This window comes from Takifugu flavidus, chromosome 8 (genome assembly GCF_003711565.1).
Source record: "Takifugu flavidus isolate HTHZ2018 chromosome 8, ASM371156v2, whole genome shotgun sequence".
Classification (NCBI taxonomy): domain Eukaryota; kingdom Metazoa; phylum Chordata; class Actinopteri; order Tetraodontiformes; family Tetraodontidae; genus Takifugu; species Takifugu flavidus.
The window spans coordinates 9174353-9193713 of NC_079527.1; the positions used below are offsets into that span (position 1 = coordinate 9174353).

General features: G+C 45.1%; 1 protein-coding gene across 2 annotated transcripts in view; it reads right to left on the bottom strand.

Moving 5' to 3' along the window:
• Positions 1-19361, bottom strand: part of LOC130530169 (chemokine-like protein TAFA-2) — a 47960-nt gene that overhangs the window by 14607 nt on the left and 13992 nt on the right. For both annotated transcript variants that reach the window (XM_057041119.1, XM_057041118.1), the window contains exon 3: positions 6769-6869. In XM_057041119.1, the coding sequence (XP_056897099.1) occupies positions 6769-6868 (100 nt within the window). In that variant the 5' untranslated portion in view covers position 6869. The remainder of the gene's footprint in view (positions 1-6768; positions 6870-19361) is intronic.

A 19361-nucleotide genomic window follows, 5' to 3' on the forward strand; every position in this document is an offset into this window, starting at 1 on the left:
TAGGCAACATGAGAAGCCAGGCCAGAGATTTAGACTAACATGTCAGTGCCCTCCTCAAACAGCCGATCTGGGAAGAGCTTTGCAGCAGTCACACACAAACACACACACTTTCACACTTTTGATATATTTCACTTAAACCATAATCTGGTAATCTCCTGAAAGTTGCCTGGTGCTGCATATGTTCAGGAAGAAAACACTCTACCATCTGTGTGAAGGCGCCGGTGTTGGGGAGAGTGCAGCATATGCAGATATAGAGGCTGGATCAACGGAGCAGGAAAACTGGGAGAGAGCAGAGGATTAATGCACGAGACGGGGAAGAGAGAGAGGGACATTTGCAGAGGCAGCACATTACTGCCCCCCCTCTGTCTCTTTCCCTGTCTGTCTCTCTCTCCCTCACTCTTTTACATGCATCAGCATTGATCACAGTACATCAGCGAAGTAAAGCGTAGCCCATCAATCAGCGCACGGCCCTGGAGCGGCTATAGAATGTTAAAGCAGTGCGCAGTCGTGCATGTCAACATTGGCATGAAGTTCCGCTGCCACACAGACCGGCGCAGTTCACACTAACCAAGATGGCGAGCTTTTAAAAACCTTGCTCCGGTCTTTATTTTGCCAAAACAAGGCAAAGCTGTGTGGCGTGCTGTATACCATAGACCCCGGTGGGTGTTTGCTCATCCTAATTACTGCTGCAGAAACCCAGTAGAAGCACTTGTTTTGCTGAATAATTACTCTGGACAAATGAACGCGTGACTCATAGGGCTGCTTTTTTTCCTGCCCGCATGTACAGATCTGCTATAGGAAAAGCACGTCCCATTCATTATTCACATAGCTTCGAGCACGCCGGCCCTGCTGGGAATACTCTGGAAAGTGGCTACTCCAGATAAATCCTGCAGACGCCAAGCAACAGCACGCAGGAGTTGTGAATATATACGCGAAAAGTACCGATTTTAGACCTACAATCCAGATTATTATGGGTAATATGATGTAAAAAATGAAAAATAACAAGTGCTTGACTTTTCTTGATTAAAATAACAGCATTTTAAATGAAATATTAATTTAAAAAATTACATTGTTTCCACTCATTTTCCAGATCAGTTGTTGCCTTCAGTCAGCCATTATTCAGTCAGATTACAGCAAAATATGACCTGCTGGCCACTTCCGGCAAGAGAATTATACCCAGCCTACAAGATAATTCCATGTCCATTATTAATGGTCCGTATCATATTCATAGCTCCCATACTAAAATTCCTATAATGCACCGCAGTGCATGCTGTGCCGTCAACCTGTCAACTCATCCTCGCCGCCACGATGTTAGTGTACTCATCAGTGTTCATCATAAATGGTGTAAAGGGATGAAGCGGCGGAATCCTTTCAAGAGACTTACATGTAACCTGAGTCGCTGTCTTTTTTGCTCAGCAATCAGAAAGGTCTCCACCGCTGCACGAGCAGCTGCGCACGTCCTGATTAGTGCGGTTCACTCCATATTTTGCTCACAGTGGTTTTCCGACATTTCAGAGCAAAAATGAACTCTGGAAGCGCTTGTAAGAGGTGAGCTTTCAGATGGAGCTGATAGAACTCTGGTGTGAAGGCCCACACCAAGAAAAATACCCTGTTGAAACCAGTGTCCCGACAAGCTGCACTGCATAGACGTGTGGGCAACAGAGAAACGGCCATATGAGCTTAAGCAGGAGATCATATCGCTGCCGTGTACACCTTGACTAGGAAGTGTCTGTCTTCATGCACGTGCTGGTGTGTATCACGCAAAACATCACCAGCTAGTGTCCTGGTGTAGTTACGACACCATGGTTGAAACTATTTCAACAGTTTGGGCGTTCTGTGTAAACGCCTAGTTTCAAAATGTTTCTGACTCGACACTTTTACTTTGAAGAAAAAAACAGTGACGGAGGATCAGAATCCAGTCGATTGTGGAGAAGATGTATGCAGGCATGTGTTCCCGGACAGAAAGAGGGAATTAGCCAGATTAGTTCAGGCTTCTGTCTGAGGGCACGCTCATTTTTTCATCCTCGGTTCAAACAAAAGAAAATAAAGGGATGTGAAAGAGTGGTTGCAGTGCAACTTTCATGTAAAATTTCAATTTAAATTAATATGCAGACAAATGAAGTGCAAACGGTCCAAGAGAGCGTGTACAAATAGGAGGCGTTGTACAAACACATAGGAACGAAACCGCCGTGCCACGAGGAGAACACTTCTGGAGGACAAATTGGAAATTGAATCATAAACTATAAAGAGCCAAGGTTGGGTTCAGCTGTGGAAGAAAAGAGAGAAGAGACGAAGGTGGAGAAGAGCAAAGAAAGAGCCAGTGCATTAAATAAAAGTTCTCTCGCTCTCCTGCCCCTGCAGAAATTCACGCTGTGCTACCTGATTGAAATTTCCTGGTTTAATAGCTGTGAAATAAAGCAAAAGTTGGGGATGGGGGGAGGTGGGGAGGGGGAGACGGTCGGGAAGTGGTAGCAGAGCAGTGAGACGAGGCAATGGCGAGTGAGGTATGACTTGGGAAAACTGTAAGCAAAAGCAATTAGTCAATGCTTGTTTTTTGCCAAAAGGTTAATCTCCAACCAGCCCAGCTCCAGATCGTTGGCTTAGCCAACAGTAGAGAGTCAAAGGGGGCTTAAGGATCCATACAGCCGGATCTATGCAGGCTTGGCTGGAGAGCTAATTGCCAGTGATGAGCACTAATGAATCCAATAAAAGGAGAGGAGGCTTTCCATTTAGGCCAATTTCGAAAAAGACAAGCTCGGACAGCGACCAGAGCTCTGAGGCAGCGTGTCGGGAAGCCTCGGAGCTAAACAATGATATATTACGCATTTAACACGTTAAATGCTTGTAGCTTCATCCCTAAGGTGCTTTTGTTGATCTGGTGGTCGAATGTGTCTCCCTCTGGTCTTCTCGGGGACGAGAGTACTGCTACATTACATCTGGTTGTCATAGCGATGCTGCAAAGTTGCCCGGGAAGGTGACGATTGTAGGTGGTCACATGCCGAGTCCAGTAGCACGAACTGGTTGAACCTCTGTACATTAGCCTAGTGTTTTGCCACCAATCAGCGGTCTGCGGCTGTAACTCACTTTTCGGATGTCCGCACACAGAGAAACATGATAGATGAATTTTTTTTAAACTCGCGCTATTACTACTTATTTTGTGAAGAATTTCAAAACATAAAAACAACAAATTGCACTGAAATGACATTTATGAGTCCCGAATGATATAACAGGGACGCACTCAATTCTCCTCTCGGTCTCCATTAGCTCAAATATTGTCAATCAAAGTCATTAGGAGACACAAGTTTGCTGGCAGCTCGTGCTGAAAGTGCTGAAAGTTTTGGGTACGGTCAATTCCCAGATGACAGCTGATGTGTGGGATGAAACATGAAGGCCCTGACGTCCTAATGCAGAGAAAAGTATACACATGCCTTTGCAGCACGCGGCCAGTTTTTTGTAACCCGATCACACCCTCGCGGTCGGCTCTTGTTTATCTGTCGACCTGATTCCTCAGGCATGGGCCATGAATCACTCAGCCTCCCAGCAGAGTGCATCTCACGCTCTGGCATCACCTTTCTACTTTCATAGATATTCGTTTTCTGCACCGGATGGAAAATAACGGCAAAACAAAAACCGCCTCCCCCGTGTTGCCAGGATACTTTGTGAATCCATTCTTGGAGGGTCGAGCAGGCGAGCACGTAGCTTCATTAGAAACTGGCTCCCTTAACCTCCTCTCATTACCGTCGATTGGTGAAGGAGTCGTGTGTGAACGGGAATAAAGGCAACGTTTTTGCTCTGATAGTCTAATAAGGGCCAGGGAGCCTTTAGGTGCTGCTGAATACATCATGGTTAAAACAAAACATGTCTTGGCAAGGACACGCTGATTGATGAAGGTTAGGACATGTAAATTCAGATGTCTGGAATTCGTCAACAAATTGAAACCTCTGAGGAAAGAGCAAATGAAGTGAGAGCTAAAACAGCACTAATAATAAAAATAATAATTTTAATGATAATGATAACAATAAATATAATAGAGTGCACGGCTGGTATTTCATGCAGAGGAACACGGTATGAATAAGAATAAGAACACAGTTACTGCTTAAAAAACAAAACCATGCTAATTTTAGGAGAAGATTTAGAAGTTAAAAATGAAAAAGCTAAAATGGATTAAAAAATATTGTACCTGGAAAAAGGAAAAGATGTTTTAAAGATGTGCAGTATCTTTAAAAAGCTCTTATCGGTGGCAGCTGCTGAACGCGCTTGCGTATCTTGTCCCCGGTTGTAGCCGTGATGATTGTAGAGACCAGGGACCGGTGAAGGGGGGGGGGGGGGGGGGGCACGATAGCGCTGGGTGTTTGTGGGAAAACCCATATTTTCTCCCCCACTGCTCTGTGAATGATGGCTGTGCAGCAAAACCAGGAGTCAGCGCGAGATATATTTGGGCGAATGTGATGATTTTTCATTTATTTTTTTGGGTGGTCCATGCATTAGCATGCCGTTTTGGGAAATGTCCTGTCAACTCGCATGTGCTAAATCAAGCAGCTGCAGCACGTTACAACGTGTGCGTACAACACAGCATATGCTCGCTACTTTACTGACCAGTGAATTGAGACTGATGCAGGGGGGATGCAGCCATGTTGGGCCGCATTACATACTGCACATTTTTAAATTTCTGCTTGTATTTTTAACAAGCCATATGGTGCAGAGAGAGAAATGCAGCCTTACTGCGTAGCCGCCTCTAAAGAGGGCAGACATTGTGTCTTTGCACACAAACTTAAAGAGGCATTTTAGCGTGTGCATGCGTGCGTTTGTTGTGTCCATCCATGCACATTAACCGGAGGCCCGTCTGAATGAATGAACATGTTACTCAGAGCTCGTGTGAGAGGGGTTTAGCACCTGCCCCCTTGGCCCGTACCTGTACGTCTGTGCCGTAACACCTCTGCGTTCCACTTCCTTGAGGACAGAATGCCTTTCAAAGGCAGTTTAATTCCCCATAGCTCCTAATCAGAGGTGATGTGTGGTGACTGCTGCCTTTAGATTAAGAATCGATGATTCAGCAGTGTGTGGTGAAGCGATAGGAATAATTATTGTTCAGCTTTCCTTGGAAATACAAACCAAACTGCGTCCACAAGCCCACTGTGAGAACACGAGGCAGCCGGAGAGAACACGCAAATCTGGAATCCATCCCTACTCCACAGCATTCCAACATTGACTCATCTTAAACATAATTGCCGAAACATTGCCACAAAAGCCAAACCACTCCCCAGCCTAATATTGCCAGTGTCTTTTCCTGCCAGCGTGTATTTCTGTGAATGAAAAATGTATATGGATGCAATATTTTCCGTTCTGGAGTAAGATTGTCCACCTTGACGCAACTAACGACACAATCAATATCCTAATGAGAGCATGTGGATGCTAGGCTTGGTGTAGCAAACGAGGGAGACGTGAGAAATGAAGAGCCATCGCCACCTTTAGATTGAGAAGTAGTTGTCAGCCAATTATTTAGGTAGATGTGCGTAATGTCCTCGCCATGTTCCTGAAGGTCTGGCAGTATCTGTTTACAGTAAGGATCTGTGTCATCTGCTCCCATCATCGTCTGTTAAAATGTCCTTCATGGAAATAGCTGGTAGCCACTGGCCGAGGAATCGAGGGATTAATCAATAACTCTCGTGATTTTGTAACTTTGAGACATTAGATTACTTTTAATAACAATATTGTGATTGCTTCAATTTTTTATTTTATTTTTTAAAGGTTGGGAGTTTAAGCAGAAATGAAAATCTTCAGTGATGCAGGTAAAGTGATGCTGGAATCGTTTCAAAAGCCCTTCTCACACATGCAGCGTAATCCTGACCTTAAAGAGATGAAGTTTAAGGACACTGCATGTGCGAATGTGTCTTTAGGACAGGCTTGTGTTTGCTGCCTCCCTTGTATCAAATCTGGATGCGCTGCATGTGCGAACGCAGCAGGGAAAACCCAGAGCACGTAAACAAAAGCATGTACCTGAAGGGAAACTACTGAGGAGAAGATGGCGACTTCCAACAGTTGAGATGAAGATCTGAGGGCTTCTTGAGATGCTGCTGAAGCCAGAATAGCCTGGCAGATCTAGTGGGCGGCCAGGGATTCGGTGGTGTAGGAGCACCTATGGGAATAATCTAGTCCTCCGTTTCCCCCGCTTATGCCAAGCCTTGTATTCAAACCATGCAAATCATAGCTCATCCTGTGGAGGACGACCTGGTGTGCACGTGCAAGCAGACATGCCTGGATTTTTAGCAGCTTATTTTATAACCACATGTCTGTCGTGTGCAGCTAAAATGATATTTAACCTCCACACGGGAAGCGAGCTAGAAAGCAGAAAGACGCCTCAGGGTTCAATCGTGCTGGTGACTAACCCACTTGGAACAGGCGGGATGGGTATCACGCAACCGGGGATTTCTGATCCATGCACGCTGCCTCTGCCGTAACCAACAGGCATTCTGGAGAGTGGCCACCTCTGTGACTGAGACGACGTGAATGCCCCTGAACTGACAGGACTTTTCTCGCAGGATTACTCATGTTCTCCTTTCTAATATTAAAGAACTTTTCACAAGTTTTTGGCAACCGGCCTCTGTGGTCTATGCTTCCATTTTGAGTGTGACGTCTGTGCTCCCCTCGGGTGGTGAGCAACCTATTCGCTCCAAATCTACAACACTTGAAAGGAAATTGGAGGCAGCGAGTCCGCGGCGGACATAGTGGATGCAGCAACGCGAGACGGGGATCGTCATAAACACCAACCTGTGTGGCTCCTGTGGGCATGTGTGAGCGAGGCCAGGCAAAGGGACAGTAGTAGACTCCACACACCTACTCCACAAATGCAAGGACCCCGATCCCGCATTCTGCAAGAGAAACATTAACAGACACATGAGGAGAGGCCTTCTGTCAGGAAGGGGTTAGCATCCAAGTGTCTCCTTCATCTGGACAAAAGACAAAGAAGTTAGAACAATATATGATGTCATTAAGAGCTGATTCCAGTTTCTGGAGTGGTGCAGGGGCGTTACATCCCCTGTCGATCCACATACTGTACGTCCACTTTAAATAAGGGAAGTATCTGCAGATTGCTGATCAGCTCCTCTGACATTGATTAATGGGTTTCATTTGCTTTTTTACTGGCTCAGTATTGTGTGAATTGTCTGCTGGTGATGGCCGATTAGTGATCAAGTTCATTAGATTTCACCCGCACTTTGCAGGTATTATTTTGCTACCATGTTGTACCACGTGGTCCCTCTCCACATCATTTATGTGTCAGTTATTTGCGAGTTAAAGTGCTTATTGATATTGGGAGGGGGATCAACAATTATGGTTTAGCTTTTGCTTTGATACTGTTTTTTTGTTTACCAGAGCTTTTTACAGACTATTGCATTTAAAAACATGTGCAGAACATATAAAACTATCAACCTGTTAATGAAATTATTTCTGAAAAAGTAATTCATATATATAGAGCAGTGTGAACTGGACATATTAAACATTTTTACATTGAATCGGGATCTGCATTTACAAGGTTCCCCAGGCTAATTTTTTCTCAGTGAAATATTCATGTCCCTCTAAAATGTAATTCATTGTAATAAACTTAAAGACGTTGCATTTAGGGACCTAATTAGATGTTTAGTTTTAAGACTGAGCACCAGATCATATTAGCATCAAGCTGTCAGACTCTGTATGGTTCTTAGCGCAGCACAAATATTTACCCTTCATAAATATGCAAACGTTGTGATCTTGTAAAGTAGTGACTTGAGTAGCAAAAAAGTGGAAAACCATACACGTAAAATGTAATTTTTCTGTTTGCATTATTGTTTCTCAACAAACAATATGTGTCTGATATTAGTAGAAAGAGCAAAAACGCTTCAGTCGGAGCACTGATAAAGAGCTATGTTGTACTTTTTACCTTTAATAAATAAATGGAGAGATGGGGCACAGAACTTGGAACAGCTGACCTTGGTTATATTGTTAATATACAGGGGCAGCTTCAGTAATCAAAAACAGTACAGTACAACTATTTTCTGTCTTAAAACACTTAAAATATACAGATGCAGCCAGAGAACACAGAGCAGCTTAGGTCAGACGCACAGCTTAGCTGCATGTGGAGGCAGGCGGGGGTTGGAACCAGGAAACGGTCCACAAAGGCATTAAAATCCGAAAGGGCACAAGCAGCAAACACGCAGTGAAGCAAGCAAGAGAAGTTGGAAACCAGAAGGCAAATACAAAAACACATTAATGTAATCGCAAGAGGCGGAAAAAGAACAAAGACAAAGAGTCTGAAGTAGGACATGACACAAGAGAAGAAATAAAATATAACGCCTGCAAGTATTGACGCCGCTTGTATATATTCTCCCAACAGAATCGACATGAAGATGCCCAGACAGAACTGTTTTTCCAATAAACACGCTTCACTTTAAAACCCGAGCCTTGAAATGTTTTCCTAGAAGGTGATGCCTTTTAATTTCCGAATGTGTGGTGGGTCGGTTTGTGCTCCTGAGCAGATGTGTGATGATGCAGTTGAAACCATCTGAACCTTTCAGAATGAGCTCAGTGCAAATGAGCGTCTGCACACACCTGAGCTGTGTGTGTGTGTGTGTGTATGTGTGTGTGTGTGCGCGCGCGCGCGCGCACGTGCGCCCATGTGAAGCTCTGGCTTGACTTCCAAGCTGGATGTGTGACTCATCTCATCTGGCTACACAGCCAGACTTTTCTAGAGCTTGGAGAAACGGATAAGCCAGACAGGCTGAGCCAAGGCTTTCTCTGGTTTGAGGGCACACACACATGCACACACCCCCACACCCACACACACACAGAGAATGTACAGCATAGCATTTTGCACTAGTCTGCCCCATCCTTAATCCTGGTTTCCACACCTATGTCTTGCGTCTACAGGTCTACAGTATGTGTGTGTGTGTGTGTGTGTGTGTGTGTGTGTGTGTGTGTCAGCACTGCTTGGCACAGCATATTTCCTTTCAAATGTTTCATTAGTTCTTACACAAGTTTACCCAGCAGTACAATAATGACAGCGTAAACAGAGAACAGCACGTGATTGGTCGACCAGGCTCTGCTAAAGACTTCCCGGAAGCACGAGTAAATGGATCGGAACGATAATTATTTCCATTGAAAATGAAATAATCGCAGTGGCTGCGCCTCTGGGATAATCTGCAGCCAGAAGAATGCATACATCACAGTGCCGCCGTATAGAAATGTGCTTCTCTGATGATATCGTCTGACATGAATAGCGGCGAGAAAGAAACATCGGGTCCTCTAAACCCGGATGATGTAGTTTTCATTAAGGGAACACAGAGGAGCAAAAGAGAAAGTAAGAGTGAGGGGAGAGAGCAGGCTCAGAAAACGAGTGGCATCTCTGATGAGTTCTGCAGTCTGTTCCAATCCTTTTAATTAGTCCCATTGGAATGCCATTCCTACTCCATGTGACTGATCAGCTTCCCCTCCATATCTCCTGCCTGAATCTGCGTGCACGTGGGTGTGTGTTTGCAGGAATCTCAGCTGAAGCCAGACACGCGTCCCGCAGGCATGTGGGCTCGAGCTGCTGTCCCAGCGGTCAGAGGGAAATGCAGTGGAAATACACGGAAAGTAAAGGAGATTCCGTTTCAGAGGATCATTTGTCACGCCGGACGCAGGTTTGAGCGGCTCGGGCGTCCCAAGATTTACACACACGTACACACACGCCGGTGTGGAGATGCCGAACTGGTGGCTTGTTGATGTCAGAAGGTTGCTTTGATTCCTCTCCATGCACGTTGATGCAACAGCGTCTGAGGTCTCTGGCAGAGATCTAACGCAGGCTACACTGTTGTGGGTTGAAATCGTACCTTTAGTCATGTTTTTGGAGTTTATTGCGGCTCAGCCTCATTATGGCGTCGGCCCCATCAGCACATAGCGGCTAAATTAGCACAGCGCACGAGACGACTGTGAAAGAACAGCAAGGCAACGGGATGATGATGGGAGCAAATCTGCGCTCTGGTGTTCAGACTGGCTCTCTGACCCTAATTGGGGCTGCAGCCTGATTGGGCCCCCCCGATCCTGCCCAGGAGTGTTATCCTGCGTGTATGTGTCCGTATTTCATTCGGCCCTTGCAGATAAGTCCTCTCCATGTGACCTGTATAGAAAGCCTGCAGCTCCAAATTAAGCCCCCATTTTAACAAGCAGAGTGGAAGCGTGCCTGTGCCTGTAAAAGGGGGAAAGAACAGAGAGAAGAAAACGAGGTCCTTTTTTCTCCCTCTTCTATTTCTTTTCCTCTTATCAATTTTTCACAACTTAACTGTATTCTGAGACTTTGACAGAGTGCACAGACTCTCGCATCCCCATCTTTCAAATCAGCTTTCTGACAGCTGCTGCCTCGTCCCCGGCACAACCCAAAAGCTTCCGTCGACCCCAAGGTGTCACACTCCATCCATATCTCGCCCCGCCTCTCTCCCTCTCTCTCTTTTCTGCGGTCTGCCGTTTGTTGTGCAAACCTAGAGAACTCTGCACCACAAGGTTCTCTCCTGATGTCACTGCAAATCCGTCCCCCACGCAACACCAAAAATAAATAAAGAAAATGAAAGAAAAACAACCCCGGGTCAGCCACAAAGTCTCCGCACACATACACAGGTAGCTGGATGTGTGTCTGCTGATCCAGGTGGTAAGCACGGTGATTTGTTTGAGCCTCGCTGTCGCTCAGCAGCATCAGAACGCGGCAGAGCCACCCGACACATAGAGGCGAATGTTGCGCCATCGCTACAAACTAGCTCGGCGCCGCAAAAATAGCACAAAATGGGGCATAACATTTACATTTATCCATCAGAATTTGCCTCGGCTTCAATTTTCCACAAGTATCTGGGCATTAACAGGAGGGGCAAACGCGGAGTAGACAGAGCAAAGACTGGATTCTCTTTCAGCTTTGGTATTTAAGGAAACGTATTAAAGCGAAATGCAAATGGCTGCACGCTGCGGTCCCCAGGAGAGGATATCATCAGGGAGGAAGGGCAGATAATCCATGGGAATGAAATCGCCTCTTAAATTCAATTTCAAACTCTTTTTTTTTATTACTTTGGCGGCTTCTTGGATGGGATTACTTAAATGCAAGGTGAGCAAAGTGGGAATCTGACCGACGGCAGGGTTTACCGAGCTGCTTTGGTGGTCGTCCTGCAGCGGAGACGTGTGTTTCGTTTTTCTCTTTTAAATTTCAAGACGACTGACAATGACTGACAATGACTGACGGCGCTGCTGGGAAATCCAACTGAAGCTGTTTCCTGAAAATGAGAGTTTTATGAAGCTAACAGCTGATGTGACACCAGTCTCTCTCTCTCTCTCTTTTCCCACAATGAACACTCTCCGTGTCACTTCCCCCAAAAATGAACGGATGGAGACATGAGGCGAAATGTCATCGACGAATGGCTCGGGGGGTGATCTCCACTGAATCGGCCGCGCTGACTCACAGGAGATTGCAGACTGGAGAGGGGAGAGGGGGATGTATGTGCAGCCTGAAACCCACACCTGCTGTGGGAAAGCCAAACACGGCGACAAGCACACGCTGCTAACGCTGATGTGGCGGCGGTGGCGGCTGATCGTCAGCGGTGAGGGACAGGAGGAGGCTGTGATTAATGCTCACATTTCTGCCTCATCTGCGAAACATTCTGCCGTGAATCTGACAGATGATGCAGCTTCTCTGCCTCTCCTCCTCCCCTCGCTTCTCCGATTGGGACGAGATACAGATCACAACAGGACGCTTCGCTGGCTGGAGCCTTCCTTGGCCTTATCTTGTAAACTCTGCTGCTCGTGCGGTTCAGACCTATTTCTCTCTGCCCTGAATGCATAATTCTGTAAATGAAGCATCTGCCTGGGTGGTCCCAGTAGACCCATATGTAGCGGGCTAATGATAGCACACAGTACACAGGCAGTCACACGCACCATTAGACAAAAATACCCCCGCCAAGAAACTCCCAAAATTGTGTCGCATGATCTCCGAGCGAGACGTATGTGTGAAAGTCACATCACATATATCACCCCGGAGTGTTAACGTTGCGGCAACGTTGCAAACAAACGTGGGAGATTTGCAGAGATCGCGTTACGCAAAAACAGATGCTGTGTGGAAAATTAATTATCGTGCTAAAATTGTGTCGCCGTGTGAAACGAAACAACAAACAAAAAGGCTGGAAAGGCTCCGCTGGAGTTGTCAGTATTTATTTGCACAATCAATCACCCTTAGAATAAAGTCACAGTTTCCATAGTAACACAAGCAACGGTGTGGCACAACAGAGGCGATAATAAAGAATTGCATTTAGGACATATCGAAATGAAAGAGCTGTGAGAGCTGTGAGTCAGGGAGGTGTACACCTGAAACACTAACTACTTGCTGAATCAAAAAGGGTTAAAAATATCTGCAGCTTCCATATTTCTCAGCTATAGGATCTATTCTGTGCTCGAACTGGCATCTAATCCGTGTTTCAGACATAAACTAGGCACAGACTTTGAAGCATTTTACTCTTAGTCGCATGCTTAGTTTTTACTTTACCGTTAAAAAAAAGAGGTTCTTGTTAGTGCACTGAGTATGCGTGCACTGATGCACTTGGGAATGGGGGGGTTGACTGCCCAAACTTGGCTCACCTGATTCGTCTGCTCCCCTCAACATTGCTGCTTTCCTCTTTCCTATTTCACCTCACAGCCTGGCGCTCATTACTTATGCATGTTGCTTTTTATTTATTTTTTTATTTTTGTTGTTGTCTGTTGGTGGGGAGACTACCTGTGTGAGCGTTCGCTGTATGAGCCGGCACGAGTGGGTTGTGTTTACCTCTGATAGCAGAGATGGCGTTAACTTGTCATTAAAATGATGCTACAGTCAAGCAGCCACTAAGGTCATTGCGATGGAAGATGTAATTACTGCACGGACGTGTGCAACCCCCCCCCCACACACACACACACAAATCAACAAACGCAGTTCTAGGCCCGTAAAGAGGTAACCTGCTAATCTCTGTACGACTCCCCCGTCCACTTGCAGCGAGTTCTCTCCTCACATCTTTTCTTTTTGCTAATTTTATCCACCTCCACACCCCTGCCTGCCTTTGCCTCTCAGACTTTAGATCTCTCCACCCCCTCCTCCATCTTATGGTGATGTTATTGGAGGTCAGTTGATGCCCTTAGGAAGAGGGCTGATGAATGGATCCATGATCACTGGCTGTAATTACAGTGTCAAATGAACTGTTCGCAGCACAGTATGGTAGGTGGGTTGACTTCATTTCTCTGTGTGTGTTTGTGTGTGTGTGTTCATTCTTAATGTGCTAGTCAGCTCCCCACAGATGTAGCTGCCATATCAGCATCACAACAACAGATGGGCTCCAGTTACACACTCAAACTTTCAGCTATACAAAAGCATTGTCTCGCTGTACCATTTATACTGTTTTGCATTCACGTTTCTAATTTTATGCTTTAGGTGCTAAAGTTTTTTATTCTTTTCTTCCTCCAAATGAATGTACAGACCTGGATAAAAGTTCTGTCGGAGGATTTAGCTATAAAGCCATCACTAATTTGACTGAGCAGGATCTTTACACAGCCCATTAGTCTGGCAGATGTGGACTTTTGGCACACGACATCATACTTCACGCGCACGCACACAATCACACACACACGCACGCACACACGCAAATCCCGGTCACACACCAACAGATCACGGTGAGATATTGATTTCAGCACACATCCCTCCGCCAGACATGATAATGGAGACCTGGAGCCAGTGGAGCAGGCAGCTCGGCAGCTGGCCGGGCAGGAAACCGCGTCAGACAGGAGGACAAAGTTTAGATGAATTTGTGTGTGTCTCACTCACGAAAAGGTAAAACCACAAACAGAGAATTAAGCCTTAGTGACTGGACTCCATTGAACACTGAGGGTGCACAACCGTGGTGAGATCAGTCAAAAGGACGTGCGATATTTAATATTTTCTGGGATATTAGTGCTGCTGAATACCTGCTGATTCTAATCCTGCAGTTATTTTCTTACTTTAAGAACAAACTGTAATATAACGGTTGCGCCATAGTCAGCATGCTAATTATGAAGGCTTATCAATGCACCTGCTATTGTGTTGAAGGTTGAGGTTTAGTAGCGTCACAGCAAAAATAAAAGCCAGAGAAGAGAGGGCTTAAGAGCTGGAACAGCCTGAGAGTGGAGACAAGGTTTGAGGTGAGGTGAGGTGAGAGCACAGAAGAGTCTGTGCTGGAGCAACAATAGCCGAGTGCCAAACAGTTCAAACGTCACCATTTCAGGGGACCTTTAAAAGAACTTCCTGAGTGCGAGTGCGGGTTGTAAGAGAGGGAAAGAGAAGATGAAATATGGCACCGCCAGAATAATGACAGGAACAACAGCTCTGCGTGAACTGCTTTAACCTCTGGCCTCTGCCAGCAAGTGTGCGGCACGAGCAGCAACTAAGTGTGACGCTTTCTTTGTCTTTGGGAGTCGCTCGTTTTATTTTGCCAGACATTTTGCTGTTGTCAGGGCAAGTCGAGTAAATCATCTGTTAGGTTCGTCCTCGTTCGACCTGTGTGCCAACAAACACACACACACACACACACGTTTTCGTATTTCAACCCTTGTGAGGACTTTTATATAAACCATAAACCATCCTGTCGAAACTAAACCTTTGCTTCATAAAATAAGCAGCAATACACCTTTAACAAGACTTGATGTAGTTCTAACACATGTTTTCACAGTTTGAATGCACGTCTGTACATTGTCTGCATGTCTGTGTGATTGCAAATGTAAGCATTTGTGTGTATGGATGTTGGGAAAGAGGTAGAGAGAGAGAGGCTGAACTTATAGTTTGTATTCTGCGGTGGTTTGTGGTGAGTCTGGCATCCCGCAATTCTCATCACAGCCGTGGTCACAAAGAACACTCTTTTTAAATGGAAAACATTCAGCATCACATTACCAGTAACACACATACACATGCAGGGAAGGGTTGAAAAAAGGAGTTATTCCTGTGTTTCTCTACTTACGATTCGCCTCCTTTAGTCTAATTCAATCTCCATCTTATAACCTGTCATTGAAACACGCAGAGCCGAGAACACAAATGCAATTGGAAACAGTCTGAGCTGAGTGTGTCTGTCTTATGAATATATGAAAATTCCACCTTTGAAAGTCTTGCAGCAGAAGCATTTTGCCCAGGGAGAGATAAAAACAATTGCTGGCAGGGGGGTGGGGGGACATGGTTTGGTAAATCCAAAAGAAGAGATCAAGAAGCCAGAAAGGTTGATATTTCTCAATGGTGGTGGATTTGGGTCGGTCCCATTACCAAAACAAACAAGAAAGATTTCAGACACTAAGTAATTGACATATCGATGATACATCTAGCACCATGTAGTGAGGGAAAACTCCATTATTAAAACACAGCAACATTTCAGCGAGGTGAGGCACCTGCGTCGACTGAGGAAGCTTGGAAAATGTCAGCTGCAGTGCTAACTAAAACAAATCCTCCCCCTTTTCAAAGAAAAAAAGCTCTTTACCCTAAACCAAACCACTACAATGTAAACCCAAATTTTAAACTTTAAACCTAAAACCAAGTTAGCCCTCCAAACCCACCCATAACATCCCAAACTTGTCATCACTTTGCAGAGCAAATGTGCATTCTGGTCCTGACTTTTTAAAATAAACGCCATCAGTCGTGTATAGACAGACCTCTCAGAGTGCTGGTGACCATTTCCAAATCAACCCTTTAATGAACATTAGCAAAACTCACTTCACAGCCAAAAAGAGATTAAAGGTGCTCTGCACAGTATCGGCTCTACACGGTACGGTAGGGTCACAGTGGTTTACCAATACACCAGGGTACCACCTTGATGTGGGTAGGGTCTTCAAAGCAAGCCAGCTCGGAATTTTGTGATGATATTAGCTCACGACACAAACACAACTGTGGAGGAAAGGAGTAAAAAAGTTTGCACACAGCACATAAGTGCAACATGTAAATGAGTTTATTTCCTCAAATACTGTTGACATACCAAATTTGCATTTGGCTCTGTTGCAAAGGAAGCACAAAATGGAGAATTTGGACAACAGAACACTCTCTTTACAGCATTAGACTCAGCACAGAGAATGAGGTTAGCACTGGTGGCTAAAAAGCATTAACAAAAAGCTTTACTTTTAAAGATGCCTGTTTGAAGTGAGCTTACTAGCAATTGAATTAGTAACAAAAAGAGTTACGGTCATCCAACGCTCAATAATGCCATGGCTAATTCAAAGCCTCTGCCCATAAATAGATTCCATTTGATTAAATAGCATCCATTTGATTGAAGCACATCAAGTCTCTTCTGATCCTGCTGCTTTGCTCCTCGGTGGTCCATTAATCATCTTTGGTGTTTTAGCGATTTGCAATATCGGGTTTTATGTCCGCTGATACCCCTGAGTAGCCATCGGAGACTTCCTGGTAAACCTTATTTCGCATCTCACGGTGTGGCTCCCTCTGGGTTCTCTCATCTGGCACACATCTCAGAAAGGTCTGGTCCTCATTGTTGGACCATGGTGCTGCCTTGTTTGTGGCCTTATTTCTTTTGTAAAAGCAAAGAAAGTCTGTTGTGGTACCTCTGGAGGCACTGTCTTCATAAGCTTCTTCTGGTCCATGCCAAAGAACATTATTGTTGTCATTTCATAACCTCCACCTAAACAGTATCTGTTTTACTTTCTCTTGGGTTGAAATTATAGTTTAGTTTGACGTCCCCATGTGGCCAAATCTATCGTCCTGCATGGGGAAATTGTATTGCTCCTGTAGGGCTGCATGTTGCTGTCTGAACTTGTGATTTAGCACTTGTTGCCCATTCAGTTCATGAATGACCTCCTCCAAAAACTGGTTCATCTCATTAAACTTTGATTTATGTTTATCTACATCCATTTTCAGTTTTTCCACGAATTCTTTTTCATAGCCAAGCTCATTCACCTGATTATTAAGACGATGCCATAAAAGATCGTTTTGATATTTAGACTCTTCCAAGATGTGGTTCGCCAGTGTTTCCGCCTTGAAATGTATGTTCTCGTGGTGATGAACAAAAGCATTCAGCCTCTTTAGAGACATTTGTTGAATTGAAAACTGAAACCGTGGAAACATTTTTCTCGCTTGCTGTTTACTCTGTTTACCTGCCTAAACCAACACTATGTATCATTGTAGATAATGATCAAAGGGGCCTGGCTTTAATCTTTTTCTTTCATGAAAACACCCGTTTTTTCATTTATAAATTAAACCTTTGATGCAGATTGGTGATGTGTTCCAGACACACCCCACAAGTGTGACAAGTTCTTACTCCCACACGTTTCATTGTAACATCAAAATTTCAGAATATGAAGCGATGATATGTACCATATTTTCGCGACTATAAGGCGCACCTAAAACGCTGAGATTTTCCCAGAAATTGACGGTGCGTCTTATAATATGGTGCGCCTTGTGTGTGAACTGAGTTTCAAAATCTGCTGTGCGCCTTTGGTGGGTGCACTACGGTAAACGCTCCGCCAATCGATTAGCGGCACACCTACGCGTAAGGATCCCCTAAAATGGCGCCGGTCAAGCGACACGCGCGTGAATGAGGCTTACCTTAAACTGCAGGCCATCAAATATGCGGCTGAAAATGGCAATCGAGCATTTATGAGGCGGTGGCATCTCTCCATACGCGCGAGGACAACTGTTGCGCAGCGGCTGCCAGCGGATTACCAGGAGAGGGCGGCCATCTTCCCTAACCCTAACCAGGAGAGGGCGGCCATCTTCCCTAACCCTAACCAGGAGAGGGCGGCCATCTTCCCTAACCCTAACCAGGAGAGGGCGGCCATCTTCCCTAACCCTAACCAGGAGAGGGTGGCCATCTTCCGCACCTACTGCCGCAACAAGATAACCGCGCCCAGCCACATCACCAACATGGATGAGATCCCTCTGACTTTTAACATCCCTTTGACCCACAAAGTGGAGAAAAAGGGACCAGCACGGTGGCGATATGCACAACGGGGCACAAGAAGTCGTCGTTCACCGTGGTTCTCGGCTGCCACGGAAACGGACAGAGCGCTGGATGATGGAAGGCGAACACTCCTTCACAGAGACTATGAGGCAGCAGCGGGCAAGTTATGCCACCATATGTGGGTGGATTATAGACGCATGGGCTATGATGCCGTCTTCATGTATTGGAAGAGCTTTCACAAAAGCTGAAAGCTTGATGCTGAAGTGGAATCGGTCGGTGAGTCCGATTCAGATGATTAAGAAGAGGAATTCAAGATGTTGACATTGAAATAACGCAGCTGTTCAGATACAGAAGATGAAAACTTTGATGGTTTTGTGGTGGAAGAATGAATATTTTGTTCAATAAATGTGTCGAAACTCACTGTTTTACTTCCGTTGTCATTTTTTTACTGTATGTTTTAGCATGCGCCTAAAAATATGGTGTGCCTTATGTATGTTTGAAATACAGATATAGCACCCGTAACTGAGACAGCGCCTTTTATTACAGTGCGCCTTATAGCGCCTCCTGCTGGTGTCAGGAAATGCCTTCGTTGACTCTAGCATGTACTGATCTGATACATTCGGTCTTATGGTCTGTAAATACTCACAGGCACACGTTGATGGTGGCTCCATGCAGGACATTGGAGCTCTGGGGGCCAAAGGTTCACTGGGAATGGTGGCAGGGACAGGTTCAACGCGGCTTGCAGCTTTGATTATTATGAATATTCACAGTAGTAGCAGTATTTAACTCACTTTATTCTCAACACAATAACCAGCTGGGGTGAACAAACAATTTCAAACATAATTTAAAATGTGTTTACCCCCCTCTAATGTGGTTATTTCATTCCTGATCACGTTCGGCAACCACAAACCTTCATTTTCAAATATTTGTTTTCATGACCTTTTAATCAATTTGTGATTCTCCCAACATTCAAAACACCGGCTTGCAGATAACTCATAATCCACACGAAGACCAAAACATGCTCACATTCAATTGCCGTGGAAATGTGAGCTAATGAAAGGGAAAGTGTTTTCGCTCAACTTTTGTTTCAGGTTGTAGTCTCATTATCGCCATCTCATCTCAGGTCTATGTTCTGGGAACAACTTCAAACTGCTCATTTTCAGCCATACACATAAAGCGCGTCAGTCAGAGCCAGGTTGAAGGCCTCTGGTAATTACCTGGTTACGCAGACGTCTTACACAGGAAGAGAATGCATCATCGGCATCATCATTACTGACACCAGTAAACACAGAATGTTTTTTCAGTTCCTTAAACAACCCATTATGGGTGATCTAGGTACTGAACATGGCTATGGAGAAAGGAAACTTGCTTCGTAGACACAGGTGCATTTTTTTTCTCAACATTGTGAAGCAATGGGGTGTCCTTGCATCT